Source organism: Oncorhynchus tshawytscha, linkage group LG12 (genome assembly GCF_018296145.1).
Source record: "Oncorhynchus tshawytscha isolate Ot180627B linkage group LG12, Otsh_v2.0, whole genome shotgun sequence".
Classification (NCBI taxonomy): domain Eukaryota; kingdom Metazoa; phylum Chordata; class Actinopteri; order Salmoniformes; family Salmonidae; genus Oncorhynchus; species Oncorhynchus tshawytscha.
The window spans coordinates 53,235,001-53,250,820 of NC_056440.1; the positions used below are offsets into that span (position 1 = coordinate 53,235,001).

Below are 15,820 nucleotides of genomic sequence, written 5' to 3' on the forward strand. Positions count from 1 at the left end.
TACATTAGCTCAACCATCCCGTGGAAGGGACACCGATCCCGAATCAGTTTTAAGGTTTTGTACACAGTGTATATCCTGATTGCCTAGTCACTTTTACCCCTACCCACATCTACTGTAAATTACGTAAATTATATCAACTACCTCGTACCCCTGCAAATTGACTCAGTACTGGTACTCCTTGCATATAGCGTTATTTTTTTATTGTATTATTATTTCCAGTTTTATTCAGCAAATATTTGTCTTCCTTTTTAACTCTTCATTGTTGGCAATGGGCTTGTATGTAAGCCTTTGACTGTAAAGTCTACACCTGTTGTATTCGGTGCATGTGACCAATACAATTTGTTGGTGCTAAATTCAATATTCTTCATGACACTTGTTACTTTCCCATTATAGGATGACTGTAAACTCCTTCAGATATCGATGACTCCGATAATAATAATTTTATATAGACTAGTGCCTTTCCACGTGCTCAGAGTGTTTATAAATAATAACTCTCTAACCTCGAGGCTACCTGCTGCCTTTTACATTGTATGAAGGTAAAATAAACCCAACTGGGTAATGCCACAGCACCCTTTATAGTGCACTACTTTTGATAATGGCCCATAGGGCTCTGGTCTAAAGTAGTGCACTATAAAGGGAGAAGGTGTCATTTGGGACGCTACCCGCTTTCTCTCCCAGGGATGAAATTCCACTTATTTTTTAAACGTTTTTTGGTATTTTTATTGAACAGTCATAGAGGGATAGTGTTGAAAAATAAGAGGTGAGAGTGTCAGAAGGTAGTGGGACAGATTTGAACCCACATCAATACAGATACATGTGGCCTGGGGTCTGCAGCACTAACCACTAGACCAGGGTGTCCTAAACACTGTTGTGGCATTGCCCCTGGGTGCACATTTTGTTTTTTGCCGTAGCCCTACACAGCTGATTCAAATAATCCAGGCTTGATGGTGAGTTGATTATTTGAATCAGCCATGTAGTGCTAGGGCAAAAAACAAAACGTGCACTCAGGGGGGACACTAAGTCCAAGTTTGGGAAACCCTGCACTAGACCACCCATGGCACAGCGCTTCATTTCAGCCATAAAGCTCTGTGTGTTTCCTCAGATATTGACAACTCCTGTGCCGGAGTCTGGTATAGTGGTACTGTAGTGCTGCAGGCTCCAAACCACACATACCCACTGGTGACAGAGTTCTATATTCCTCCTTGGCCCCTACTCTCTGTCCCCCTCTCTACCCTCCAATGGTCACTACCCATTAAACAATATATATACAATTATTTATTGACAATTCCTCTGTGTGGGTTCTTCTCTCTCAGATATTGATGAGTGTGCTGTTCAAAGGCACTACTGCCAGGCTAACACAGCATGTGTGAATGTCCCCGGCAGCCATCGCTGTGACTGTCTACCTGCCTTCATCAGAGTGGATGACTACTCCTGCACAGGTAGGTCAAATATGCATACACAAACACTTTGAACATGTGGGTAGGCCAACACACAAACACTTCCTGTTTTTCCATACCACCTCGTACCTAACTTCCTGAGAATTATTGATCATTTTGAGATCTCAAGGTTGGCAAGTATTGTGTCTTGGTAAACAGAGTGCACTCACTTCTCACGGGTTGTCAGTTTGTTTAATCTGGGTTTTGTACAAAACTACAGATCAGGGGCAGTACAATGTTTCTCAGAGAAGGAGTGCTGATTTAGGATCAGTTTAGACTTTTACTTCACAAGGATTAAGATGGACCCAGGGGGCTGAACCTACATCAACATTCTGAGAAGCTTGATACATAGAGTTTTATAGTTTTACTCAGTGCTGGCTGAGAGAAGCAACACATTGCAGCTCATGGTGAATTGAGCATCCTTCTCTCTCTGCCTCTCAGAAAACCATAACTGATTGTGAGAGCCATTTGACCCCAGGTAGATCTGTGTACTCTGGAGCCACACACACTCTCCTTCAGCTGGAGAGGGGTCAGGACGCAGCTCCACACTGTAGTTAAACTTGGGCTGTCAGGTCAAGAGATTTCAAGAAACCGTTTTTCAAAGGTGGGAAAGACATGAGAGGAAGGGTGGGGGGGATTTTATCACAAGGCTGCTGAGTGTTGGAGATACAATGCTTGTATCAGACAAACTAGCAAATTAAGTTTAAGACACAATCCTGAATTTGAAAAACAACAAAATGGAGGCCGGCCCCTTCACCACTTTGTTTGCTGTACATCTGAGGAGTGGGGCTGGAGAAATGTAATCTCTATAAATGAGATAGACAGAGCTATAGATGCAAGGTTTGACAGTCTGTGAGGTGAAACCATATCACAGATTGGGCCTTTTGAAGTATGGAAATGTGTACACCTACTGTCTGTTGACATTGGCTGGGACTCTCCATCTGATTCAAACAAGCCAAGCTTGTGTTTACTTCCGATACTCTCTGATTTAGTGAAATCAAACACATTCCTCCTGGTATGCAATACCTCCAATTAGGTTTTGTTGTGGTGGTTTATTCTGTCTGCATGCCAAATGGCACCCTATTCCCTATGGTATGTAGTGCACTACTTTAGACCATGGACCAAAGGGCTCTGGTCAAAAGTAGTGCACTAGAGAATAAGTTAACCATTTGGGATACAGACTATGCAGATAGTGGTGTGCAGATTATCAACAGAATAGCTCATCAGCAACAGTGTTTTCGAGGCTGTAATAACGCAAAGACCAACTGATTACCACCATTGATTTGTCTTATTGGAAAATCACTCGTATTTTGGGAAATTCACATGTCCAAATGGCACCACCTCCTCTGTCATTTCCTACATTCAGCATGTCAGAATGTAAGCCAATTCTGCTAGGGAAAGGAGGAATGTGGATGTGTAAGTTATTTGTTTCAGGGTACGGGGAATTTGACCTCGGAGAGAGTTACTTTTAATTTCCTGTCCATTAAGTTTGTTAAACCACATGAACAGAAAATGACAAATTACTCTCTCCGAGGTCAAATTCAATGTACTCTGAAACAAATAGCTTCCCCAGTATGTTATCAATTTATGCTAGGGACAGGAGGAATGATATGCTGGATGTAGGAAATGACAGAGGAGGTGGGGCCATTTGGAAATGTGAATTTCCCAAAATATTAGTGATTTTCCAGTCAGACAATTCAATAGTGGTAATCGGACAAATTAATGGAGGTAACTAATCGCTCTTTGCACTGTTACAGCCTTGGAAAATGGCACCTTATTCCTTAGTGCACTACTTTTTTGACCAGGACCCTATGGGGCACTACATACTGTAGGGAATAGGGTGCCAGTTGGCATGCACCCATAGAATAATCCCCAGATGGCACCTTATTCCCTTAGGGACATAGAGTTGAAGTCAGAAGTTTACATACACTTAGGCTGGAGTCATTAAAAATAATTTTTCATCCACTCCACAAATGTCTTGTTAAAGTTTTGGGAAGTCGATTAGGACATTTACTTTGCGCATGACACAAGTCATTTTTCCAACAATTGCTTACAGACAGATTATTTCACTTATAATTCACTGTATCACAAATCCAGTGGGTCAGAAGTTTACATACACTAAGTTGACTGTGCCTTTAAACAGCTTAGAAAATTCCACAAAATTATGTCATAGCTTTTGAAGTTTCTGATAGGCTAATTGACATCATTTGAGTCAATTGGAAGTGTAGCTATGGATGTATTTCAAGGCCGTCCTTCAAACTCAGTGCCTCTTTGCTTGACATCATGGGAAAATCAAAAAGAAATCAGCAAAGACCTCAGAAAAACAATCTGGTTCATCACTGGGAGCAATTTCTAAAGGCCTGAAGGTACCACGTTCATCTGTTCAAACAACAGAAAAGGACCTTGTGAAGATGCTGGAAGAAACAGGTACAATAGTATCTACAGTGCCTTGAGAAGGTATTCGCTCCCCTTGAACTTTGCGACCTTTTGCCACATTTCAGGGTTCAAACATAAAGATATAAAACTGTATTTTTTTGTGAAGAATCAACAACAAGTGGGACACAATCATGAAGTGGAACGACATTTATTGGATATTTCAAACTTTTTTAACAAATCAAAAACTGAAAAATTGGGCGTGCAAAATTATTCAGCCCCTTTACTTTCAGTGCAGCAAACTCTCTCCAGGAGTTCAGTGAGGATCTCTGATTGATCCAATGTTGACCTAAATGACTAATGATGATAAATACAATCCACCTGTGTGTAATCAAGTCTCCGTATAAATGCACCTGCACTGTGATAGTCTCAGAGGTCCGTTAAAAGCACAGAGAGCATCATGAAGAACAAGGAACACACCAGGCAGGTCCGAGATACTGTTGTGAAGTTTAAAGTTTAAAGCCGGATTTGGATACAAAAAGATTTCCCAAGCTTTAAACATCCCAAGGAGCACTGTGCAAGCGATAATATTGAAATGGAAGGAGTATCAGACCACTGCAAATCTACCAAGACCTGGCCGTCCCTCTAAACTTTCAGCTCATACAAGTAGAAGACTGATCAGAGATGCAGCCAAGAGGCCCATGATCACTCTGGATGAACTGCAGAGATCTACAGCTGAGGTGGGAGACTCTGTCCATAGGACAACAATCAGTCGTATATTGCACAAATCTGGCCTTTATGGAAGACTGGCAAGAAGAAAGCCATTTCTTAAAGATATCCATAAAAAGTGTAGTTTAAAGTTTGCCACAAGCCACCTGGGAGACACACCAAACATGTGTAAGAAGGTGCTCTGGTCTAATGAAACCAAAATTTAACTTTTTGGCAACAATGCAAAACGTTATGTTTGGCGTAAAAGCAACACAGCTCATCACCTTGAACACCTACCATCCCCACTGTCAAACATGGTGGTGGCAGCATCATGGTTTGGGCCTGCTTTTCTTCAGCAGGGACAGGGTAGATGGTTAAAATTGATGGGAAGATGGATGGAGCCAAATACAGGAAGGTGGTGTGTCGTCTACTATCCTTCACATCCCATCATTCACTTCCAGAAGTTTACTTGAAAAATGAGTGAACCCTCCCTCACCTCCTTTTGTTATAACATCTTTGGTCCAACAGACTTTAAGTGAAACCCAGTACTTGAAAACATGTGAATAAAACAGTTAATAAATAATCAATAAATAATCAATAATTACCACACAAAACATTTTCTGATAATGTAACGTTTTTTTTGGGGTGAAGGAGAGGCGGACCAAAACGCAGTGTGGTTATTATTCATGGTTCTTTAATAAAGAAACTATACATGAATAGACTAACAAAACAAGAAATGTGAAAAACCAAAACAGCCCTATCTGGTGCAAACACAGAGACCGGAACAATCACCCACCAAACACACAGTGAAACCCAGGCTACCTAAGTATGATTCTCAATCAGAGACAACTAATGACACCTGCCTCTGATTGAGGACCATACTAGGCCGAAACATAGAAATACCCAAATCATAGAAAAACAAACATAGACTGCCCACCCCAACTCACGCACTGACCATACTAAATAATGACAAAACAAAGGAAATAAAGGTCAGAACGTGACAGTACCCCCCCAAAGGTGCGGACTCCGGCTGCAAAACCTTAACCGATAGGGGAGGGTCTGGGTGGCGTCTGTCCGCGGTGGCGGCTCTGGCGCGGGATGCGGACCCCACTTCACCATCGTCTTAGTCCGCCTTATTGTCCACCTCCGTGGCCTCCTAACCACGGCGACCCTTCTAAAAGACCCCACTGGACAGAGGGGCAGCTCGGGACAGAGGGGCAGCTCGGGACAGAGGGGCAGCTCGGGACAGAGGGGCAGCTCGGGACAGAGGGGCGGAAGCTCTGGCAGCTCGGAACAGAGTGGCGGAAGCTCTGGCAGCTCGGGACAGAGGGGCTCTGGCGCCTCTGGGCTGACTGGCGGCACTGGCGCCTCTGGGCTGACTGGCGGCACTGGCGCCTCTGGGCTGACTGGCGGCACTGGCGCCTCTGGGCTGACTGGCGGCACTGGTGCCTCTGGGCTGACTGGCGGCACTGGCGCCTCTGGGCTGACTGGCGGCACTGGCGCCTCTGGGCTGACTGGCGGCACTGGCGCCTCTGGGCTGACTGGCGGCACTGGCGCCTCTGGGCTGACTGGCGGCACTGGCGTCTCTGGGCTGACTGGCGGCACTGGCGCCTCTGGGCTGACTGGCGGCTCCCGGCTGACTGGCGGCACTGGCGGCTCCCGGCTGACTGGCGGCACTGGCGGCTCCCGGCGGCACTGGCGGCTCCCGGCTGACTGGCGGCACTGGCGGCTCCCGGCAGACTGGCGGCACTGGCGGCTCCCGGCAGACTGGCGGCACTGGCGGCTCCTTGCAGACTGGCGGCACTGGCGGCTCCTTGCAGACTGGCGGCACTGGCGGCTCCTTGCAGACTGGCGGCACTGGCGGCTCCTTGCAGACTGGCGGCGCTGGGCAGACTGGCGGCACTGGCGGCGCTGGGCAGTCTGGCGGCGCTGGGCAGACTGGCGGCACTGGCGGCGCTGGGCAGACGGGTGGCTCAGGCGGCGCTGGGCAGACGGGTAGCTCAGATGGCGCTGGGCAGACGGGAAGCTCCAGCAACGCTGGAGAGGAAGGCTCTGGCAGCGCTGGACTGAGTAGCTCTGGCGCCTCTGGAATGAGGGGCTCTAGCGCCTCTGGACTGAGGGGCGGGAGCTCTAGCAGCGCCGAACAGGCGGGAGACTCCGGCAGCGCTGGAGAGGAGGAAGGCTCTAGCAGCGCTGGACAGGCGGGAGACTCCGGCAGCGCTGGAGAGGAGGAAGGCTCTGGCAGCGCTGGACTGAGTAGCTCTGGCGCCTCTGGAATGAGGGACTCTAGCGCCTCTGGAATGAGGGGCGGGAGCTCTAGCTGCGCCGAACAGGCGGGAGACTCCGGCAGCGCTGGAGAGGAGGAAGGCTCTAGCAGCGCTGAACGGGCGGGAGACTCCGGCAGCGCTGAACGGGCGGGAGACTCCGGCAGCGCTGAATGGGCGGGAGACTCCGGCTGTGCTGGAGAGGAGGAAGGCTCTAGCAGCGCTGGACAGGCGGGAGACTCCGGCAGCGCTGGAGAGGAGGAAGGCTCCGGCAGCACTGGACAGGCAGGAGCACCTGTAGGGATGAGACGGAGAGACAGCCTGGTGCGGGGGGCTGCCACTGGAGGGCTGGTGCGTGGAGGTGGTACCGGATAGACCGGACCGTGCAGGCGCACTGGAGCTCTTGAGCACCGAGCCTGCCCAACCTTACCCGGTTGAATGCTCCCGGTCGCCCTGCCAGTGCGGCGAGGTGGAATAGCCCGCACTGGGCTATGCAGGCGAACCGGGGACACCGTGCGCAAGGCTGGTGCCATGTAAGCCGGCCCAAGGAGACGCACTGGGGACCAGATGCGTAGAGCCGGCTTCATGGCACTTGGCTCGATGCTCACTCTAGCCCGGCCGATACGCGGAGCTGGTATGTACCGCACCGGGCAATGCACCCGCACTGGGGACACCGTGCGCTCCACCGCATAACACGGTGCCTGCCCGGTCTCTCGCCCCCCGGTAAGCACAGGAAGTTGGCGCAGGTCTCCTACCTGGCTTCGCCACACTTCCTGTGTGCCCCCCCAATACATTTTTGAGGCTGACTCTCGGGCTTCCATCCACGCCGCCGTGCTACCTCCTCATACCAGCGCCTTTGTGACTTCGCCGCCTCCAGCTCTTCTTTGGGGCACCGATATTCTCCAGGCTGTGCCCAGGGTCCTTTTCCGTCCAATTCGTCCTCCCATGTCCATACCTCCTCGCGCTGCTCCTGCTGCCGCTTCTCCTGCTGCACCTTGGGGCGGCGACACTCCCCTGGTTTTGCCCAGGGTCCTCTCCCGTCAAGGATTTCTTCCAAAGTCCAGAAGTCTTTATTTCGCTGCTCGTGCTGCTGCCCGTTACCACGCCGCTTGGTCCTTTTGTGGTGGGTGATTCTGTAACGGTTTTCTTGTGGTGAAGGAGAGGCAGACCAAAACGCAGCGTGGTTATTATTCATGGTTATGTAATAAAGAAACTATACATGAATAGACTAACAAAACAAGAAATGTGAAAAACCAAAACAGCCCTATCTGGTGCAAACACAGAGACAGGAACAATCACCCACCAAACACACAGTGAAACCCAGGCTACCTAAGTATGATTCTCAATCAGAGACAACTAATGACACCTGCCTCTGATTGAGAACCATACTAGGCTGAAACATAGAAATACCCAAATCATAGAAAAACAAACAGACTGCCCACCCCAACTCACGCCCTGACCATACTAAATAATGACAAAACAAAGGAAATAAAGGTCAGAACGTGACAGATAATGATTTATTGATACAAGTGGTGCGTGCACGCAGTCAATCACATAACCTCTGACTCCCACTCTGAGCCATTCAGTGTTGTTGTTTATGTATGTAGCTAGTGGGCTAAGCTGTAGCATTAGCAATGTCTTTCAGAAGGAGATAGCTCGCAAATTCGGATATTCTGGAGATTGATATAAATTCTGACAATAAGTCTGAGTATGAAAATCAGGAATCAGTTTCTGACAGTGACAATGAGGAGCTGCCCCCCCCCCCACCGTGTAGCCATTGAGAACCCTGAATCTGAGGACCCCTTGCCCACTGACAAAGTCCCAGGTCCCTTTGAAGATGCTGGTGTTGATGGTGACAGACCGACAGTGGCTGAAGTAAAGGAGATCTTTGGTAGCTGGAAGGCCGCCAGCCATTTCACCCCTCCTGGCCCTGCTGTTTGCTTTGATGAGTCCCAGTCTGGAATGCAAAGCAGAGTGCTTCAAGCTGGGGGGGGCGCCCTGCTGCTGACACTCCCCTACTCCTCACTGCACTGCATTTTCCCTGTGAAGTCCCTCAAACTGCTGTTCAAGGTAGTCACACACGGAGGCACTGCAAAATCTGCCTGTCTGGCACCAGGAGAAGGATTCTTGCCTACGTTTGCTGACACCGGACATATTCAACAGGTGTTGAGGGTTCAAAAATTCATTAGTTATTCTGCGCTCTGACACACTAAGACGAGAGTCTTTTGTAAGAAGTGTAGCTAGATAGCTACCTAGGTAAACAGTGAATCCCAACGCATGACGTAATGTTAGTTAGCGAGCCAGCCAGTGTAACTTGAAATTAAAATACTTTGTCAAAATTAGAGTGGAGTCTTTTGTTAAGACATAATATCTGGAAATCTTACCAGTATACATCATGGTTGGACGTGTCTCATGCCATGCATGGTTGCATTAGTTTGACGATGTAATCCAGACTGGCGTTTTCTCCATCTTCCTAGCTATCATACTCAAATTCCACTGATTCATAACTCAAATTCATAACTCGGTCCTCCAGAAAGTGGAGAGTATACAGATTACAGATAACATTAGCTAGCGAGCCAGCCAGCTAAAATTAGCAAGCTAACAGTACACTTTAACTTGACATTAGGTTTATGCAGTTTAACTACGCGATAAAAATATGTTTTAAAGTCATGTTCAACATGATCATTTAAACATCCTGACCAGCTCCAATAGACAGATGTGTGCTATATGGTAGACTAATCCAAACTCATCTCTCGGCATATCCAGCCCACTCATTATCTCAGCCGATCATGGCTAGCGGGAATGTTGCTCACTTTTTCTGTGGCTAAACCAACTAGGCTTGTAATTTAACAATTGTATTTGTATTTACAGATGGCATACAAGTTTGATATTAAGGCGCGTGAAAGTATACATGTTCGAGAAGGCATTTCTGTCCAAAAAAATGCATTTTGATTTAAAAAAAATATACGTTCAAATAGCTCTCTTGTGAAGTTGTGACTAGTTTTCTGAATCGGGTCACAAATTGAATTATTAGTAATTAGAATACAATATCAGGATATAGCAATAAAACAATATTACAAAGAAGTATCATAACACTGTTATAAAAATCATAAATATTGTCATGCCCTGGCCTTAGTTATCTTTGTTTTCTGTATTATTTTGGTTAGGTCAGGGTGTGACATGGGGGATTTATGTGTTTTGTCTGGTCTAAGGGTTTTGTATGTTTATGGGGTGTTGTCTAGTCTAGGTGATTATGTAAGTCTATGGTTGCCTAGATTGGTTCTCAATTAGAGGCAGGTGTTTATCGTTGTCTCTGATTGGGAACCATATTTAGGCAGCCATGTTCTTTGGGTATTTTGTGGGTGGTTGTCTTCTGTCTTTGTGTCTATGCACCAGATAGGACTGTTTCGTTTTTTTCACATTTGTTGTTTTGTATTTTGTAGTGTTCACGTTTATTGTCCTTATTAAACATGTTGAACACTAACCACGCTGTATTTTGGTCCTCCGATCCTTCGTCCACAGAAGAAAGCCGTTATATAACAGTAAGAAACAATAACTGTTGAGCTCCACAAGGGGACAGGGCAGAACAGAGCTATGCTAAAGAGACCAAATGAAAACAAACCATGGTCATAATGCTAGGGTAGCTTCCAAAGACAACACAAGCTAACACTTTTCTGACGCAATTAGCATTGTTTTACAGAGCTAATAGAAGAATGTAACTAGATACATAAGCACAATTGAGTATAACACCATGAAAGTTATGAAATTAGTAACGTTACCTCGCGTGTCTGCAGTTATAAGGAATACACACAAATATATTATGCCCCATACATACAGTGACACGACATACATTACCTATTATAATGTAATAAGGCACTTACTTTGACAGAAACGCACACATGTCCAAAGCTATTATCATGTCGGCGATTCAGGCACCAGCTGGAAATTGTCTGTATACTTGATCTTTGGAAACAATGGGGAAGTGCTTGGGGAAGTTTGTCCTGCTCAGTAATGCCTAAAAAATACATTGTCCACAAAGGTGAAATAGCCTACTTTTATGTGAATTAATGAGGAGGCAGAACACACCTCAATTCAAACTGTTGTTAGAAAATAAAATAATAAGTTCAAACAGCCTATAAATAAAAACAGGCAGCGTGCCTTGGTTTGAGGGCAGTGCGGATAGACTGTCCTGTTGCGTAACAATCACATTTTGGAACAGTGAGGGCATTCTGACATAGCATGCATAAAAAACCCATGCTGGGGAGACCATTAGAGATATTTGGAAGTCACATGAAAAGGTTCAAATTATTTTTCCGAAATGAATTATTTTTACCCAATTTTGGTCATTTCGACAACCCAGTGCTTGGTCAATATTGGTCAAACACAGCATTGGGTTAATTCAACCCAGTAGGGTAGGGTTGTGCTTCTAACCCAGCACCTTGGGTTGAGCTCTTGACACGGCTGCTTTTGAAGCACATATCCAGTGCCCCAGGCAATGTACTTTTCTCCAATGCTTGTCCACAATTGACTGTAAACACCTGTGAGCAGTCCCAAAGAGCTAACACAAATGGTTAGGGTCTGGTTAGAGTCCACCTGGCGCAAGTACTGAATATGAGGACTGACAATGCCATCACACACAATTTATTTTGTATACTACGTAGCCCTTTACACATCAATATTAACATGTTGGATGCCTACATCTTCCATTCATTTGGGGCTGGGGCTCACAGGTTCATTCACACAACAATGTCTTGGAGTGTGAAGTTATGAATAACATATTTTGGAATGCTGTTCCTTTCATTCAAGGTTTACAAATGCTATCATCTAATTTCCCAATCAGTCTTCCTATGTCCCGAGAGGCAGCCCCAAAAATGTATTGGGGGGGCACACGGGGAGTGTGGCTAAGTCAGGTAGGAAACCTGCGCCAACTCCCCGTGCTTACCGTGGAGAGAAGTGGACCGGGCAGGCACCGTGTTATGCCGTGAGGCGCATGGTGTCCCCGGTGCACAGGCATAGCCCAGTGCGGTACATAGCAGCGCCTCATATCTGCCGGGCTAGAGCGGGCATCGAGCCAGGTGCCATGAAGCCGGCTCAGGGCATCTGGTCTCCAGTGCGTCTCCTCGGCTGGGGTACATGGCACCAGCCCTAAGTATGGTGTCCCTGGTTCGCCAGCACAGCCCAATGCGGGCTACTCCACCTCGCCACAGTGGCCTGGCTACGGGGAGTATTCAGCCAGGTAGGGTTGGGCAGGTTCGGTGCTCGAGACCTTCAGTGCGCTTCCACGGTCCGGTCTATCTGGTGCCTCCTCCACGCACCAGCCCTCCGGTGGCAGCCCCCCGCACCAGGCTGTCTCTCCATCTCCTCCCTACAGGTGCTCTCATCTGTCCTGAGCTGCCAGAGTCTCCCGTCTGTCCTGAGCTGCCAGAGCCGCTCGTCTGTCCTGAGCTGCTAGAACCGCCCGTCATTCAATAGCTGCCAGAGCCGCCCGTCAGTCAATAGCTGCCAGAGCCGCCCGTCAGCCAGGAGCTGCCGGAGCCGTCCGTCAGCCAGGAGTTGCCAGAGCCGCTTGTCAGTCAGGAGCTGCCGGAGTCTCCCGCCCGTCCGGTGCGCCCGGAATCCCCGTCCGTCCAGTGCTGCCGGAATCTCCCGTCCGTCCGGTGCTGCCGGAATCTCCCGTCCGTCCGGTGCTGCCGGAATCTCCCGTCCGTCCAGTGCTGCCGGAATCTCCCGTCCGTCCGGTGCTGCCGGAATCTCCCGTCCGTCCCGGTGCTGCCGGAATCTCCCGTCCGTCCCGGTGCTGCCGGAATCTCCCGTCCGTCCCGGTGCTGCCGGAATCTCCCGTCCGTCCGGTGCTGCCGGAATCTCCCGTCCGTCCGGTGCTCCTGGAATCTCCCGTCCATTTGGCACCCAGGGTTAGGGTCCCCAGTCCGAGGTCGGCGGCGAGGGTCGCCGCTCTAAAGAGGCCACGGAGTCAGGTGAAGAGGCGGACGAAAAATATGGTGGTGGGGTCCAAGTCCCGCGCCAGAGCCGCCACCGCGGTCAGACGCCCACCCAGACCCTCCCCTATAGGTTCAGGTTTTGCGGCCAGTGTCCGCACCTTTGGGGGAGGGGGGGGGTACTGTCACGTTCTGACCTTAGTTCCTTTGTTTTGTCTTTGTTTTAGTATGGTCAGGCGTGAGTTGGAGTGGGCAGTCTATGTTCCTTTTTCAATCATTTGGGATTTCTGTGTTTGGACTGGTATGGTTCTCAATCAGAGGCAGCTGTATATCGTTGTCCCTGATTGAGAACCATAATTAGGTAGCCTGGTTTCACTTTTGAGTTGTGGGTGATTATTTTCCTCTTCGTCAGAGGAGGAGGAAGACAACCGTTACATCCTATGCTATCAACTATTTAAACTTACAGGCTGCAAGTCAATGAAGGACATTCTGGTCTCTTCGAAGCTGGGTCAGAATGTCGGAATGTCTTCATACCAATCTTGTAGACTGGTGTTGGGAGGACCATTGGCAGAAATTTTAAAGCGATGTCACCTTTTCTATCTGGAGAGAAGAATGTTTAGTGAATAACATATTGTTTCAGGCTAAAAATGAATGAGCATCTGAGTCACCACTAGCAGGGTCATTTCAAACTATACATGCACTTCGAATAGAAGTCCTTGGCCTGCTTTTCTCGGCTGGCAGACCAAAGGTTTGTGTCCTTTTTGACCGCAATCCAGTTCTCAATGAGTTTCCCCAAGCAGTCCGAGTTTAAAATAGAGACGTCCTGAGCAATCTGTAGTAAAGCAGACAAACAATTACTTTTCCATTGCAGTTAATCATTGTTCTGGCTAACACTTAACTATCGAATTCCTCTTTGATGTTGTCAGCACAATGGGTCAATAATAAAGGGGGCTGTGCTTTTACTGGTTGGCTCTCATCTGTGTCTTTCTCACTCAAACACCCACATGCACAGACACACTCAGCCCCCAATTGCCGCCCCCTTCTACTTCAATGGGAGGTCTCAACCCCCAAGGAAACAAACATTTGAGAGAACGAATCAAACCCTGTTGCACAATTCATGTGCGAATATTGAGTTAAAACACACAGCCATCTTTCCAGAACAGTGTGGTCATAGCTTACACTGTGCTGTGAGTCATGTGGGTCACGTCAGCAAGGCTAGTTAATGAAAAATGTAACCCACCATGCCTGGAGTATCCAGAAACTAGATTGTCTGGTCCACTGAGCTGTCTGGATCGCGGTCTCCTTAATGGACTCCGCAAAATACCTTATAACAATCTGTTTTCAAAATACACAAGTATTTCAACATATCTGGCAAGACCCGGCTACTGCTCAAGCTTGGTGTGTTGCTTGCTTTGTCCACAGTCCTATGTATTCACATGTGTGTCCCAAGGACCTCCCTTCGTGTGTAAAAAAGGTGGCGTTTACAGAATACTGACTGCATGTAAGGCTTTTCTGTTTTTCTTTAACTTCAGGCTATAGTCGAGTTGTCTGAAAGCAAGAGCGCTTCCTGGTCCATCTCTTCCGCTACAAGAGGGTAAAGGGAAACGTAATCAGTTGCACAACTGAATTGCATTAAACTGAAATGTGTCTTCCGCATTTAACCCAACCCCTTTGAATCAGTGAGGTGCGGGGGGGCTGCCTTAATCGACCTCCACATCTTCAGCGTCTGGGTAGCAGTTGTTAACTGCCTTACTCAAGAGAAAAACAGCAGATTTTTCAACCTTGCTGGCACTGGGATTTCAACCAGCAACCTTTCGGTTACCAGCCCAACACTCTTAATTGCTAGGCTTAACCGCTAGCACTAGAGATTTTAAGGGACAGGTTCACACACATTTCTAAATTACAAATGTTGAAGAGGGAAGGGATGATAAACCATGTTAAATGTTTTAACAAAGCCAAGGGAGTGAGGATAGAGCTAAATTAATTTGGGCAGCAGTAGCTTTGAGGTTAGGAAGGCAGGCTGATAACCAGTGCGTTATCAGTTCAAACTCCCTAGCTGCTTCTGGGGAAATCTGCAGGGAGTGATTAGGCAGCCAGAGGGTTACCTGCTATATATACTACCTACTGCTGTTGTGCACTTGAGCAAGGAACTTTGCCCATGAGCTGCTCCTAGCCTGTGATGTTTCAGATTGGTCACTATGACAGAATATCTTTGTAAATGACCAATGATGCAAGTATGATAAAATGAAGGCCAGACTATCTATGGTAGCTGTGCATATAATGTATTTTGTCCCAAAGTGGCTGTTCTAAGAGCCTCTAGTGAAGTTAAGGCTTTCAAGTTTCAAGTTTGTACTATTGGTTATTGATGACAATGTGGGAGAAGTAGATGCTGTTTTACACAGGCTCAATGAAAATGCAATGTTTTATTCCCCCAGAGCTCTGTACCCACACAAAAAGGATTTTCACAGTTTTACTGAACTTAGGTTCAAAGTTGAAAGCCAGTACAGTAATGCTAGCTAAATCGATCAATCACTATGTAAGCATGAGGTAGTCCCGGTTAATTTAGCTTGGCTAAATTAACCCAGATGGAGAAAAGTCAAATCTAGCTATGGTAATTTAGCTAGCCAGCTAACTTAGCTAATGTTAGCTAACAAGTGAAACAGTGTCAGAGATAGTCCAGACTTATTTGGCTACGGTAGCTAGATAGCTAACTTTAAACTAGCATCGCAGGCATGGTTGTGAGGCTGAAGTTAGCTAGCTAGTTACCACAGCCAGAGATATTAGCACAGAAAATGGCTAGCTATCGTATCTTCACATTTCCATAACATCATCATCCCTTAATAACTTAAAGAGAAGACTGGGGGTCATCCTGTCCCATTCTGATTTGCTTCTAACACTACCAAAAATTAGAATAGGTCATGGTAGAAATAGTTTTAGATACTTAGCACCGTTGTCCTGGAATTATCTCCTGAACATTTTAAAATGTGATGATCTAGTTTCGTTGGTGGTCGATGTATATTGATCGATGTATATAGAAGAGTATTTTTGTTTTTAGGCCAGCTGTTTTTAAGTCAAGTTGTTTAGTAAAGGTTTTATGCCAGCT

At 47.2% G+C, this 15,820-nt stretch overlaps 1 protein-coding gene across 1 annotated transcript in view; it reads left to right on the plus strand.

Moving 5' to 3' along the window:
* The window catches only part of LOC112232151 (protein kinase C-binding protein NELL1-like), a 439,953-nt gene that overhangs the window by 331,582 nt on the left and 92,551 nt on the right, over nt 1–15,820 (plus strand). The window contains exon 13 of the mRNA XM_042330745.1: nt 1,314–1,439. Coding sequence (XP_042186679.1) covers nt 1,314–1,439 — 126 coding nt within the window. The remainder of the gene's footprint in view (nt 1–1,313; nt 1,440–15,820) is intronic.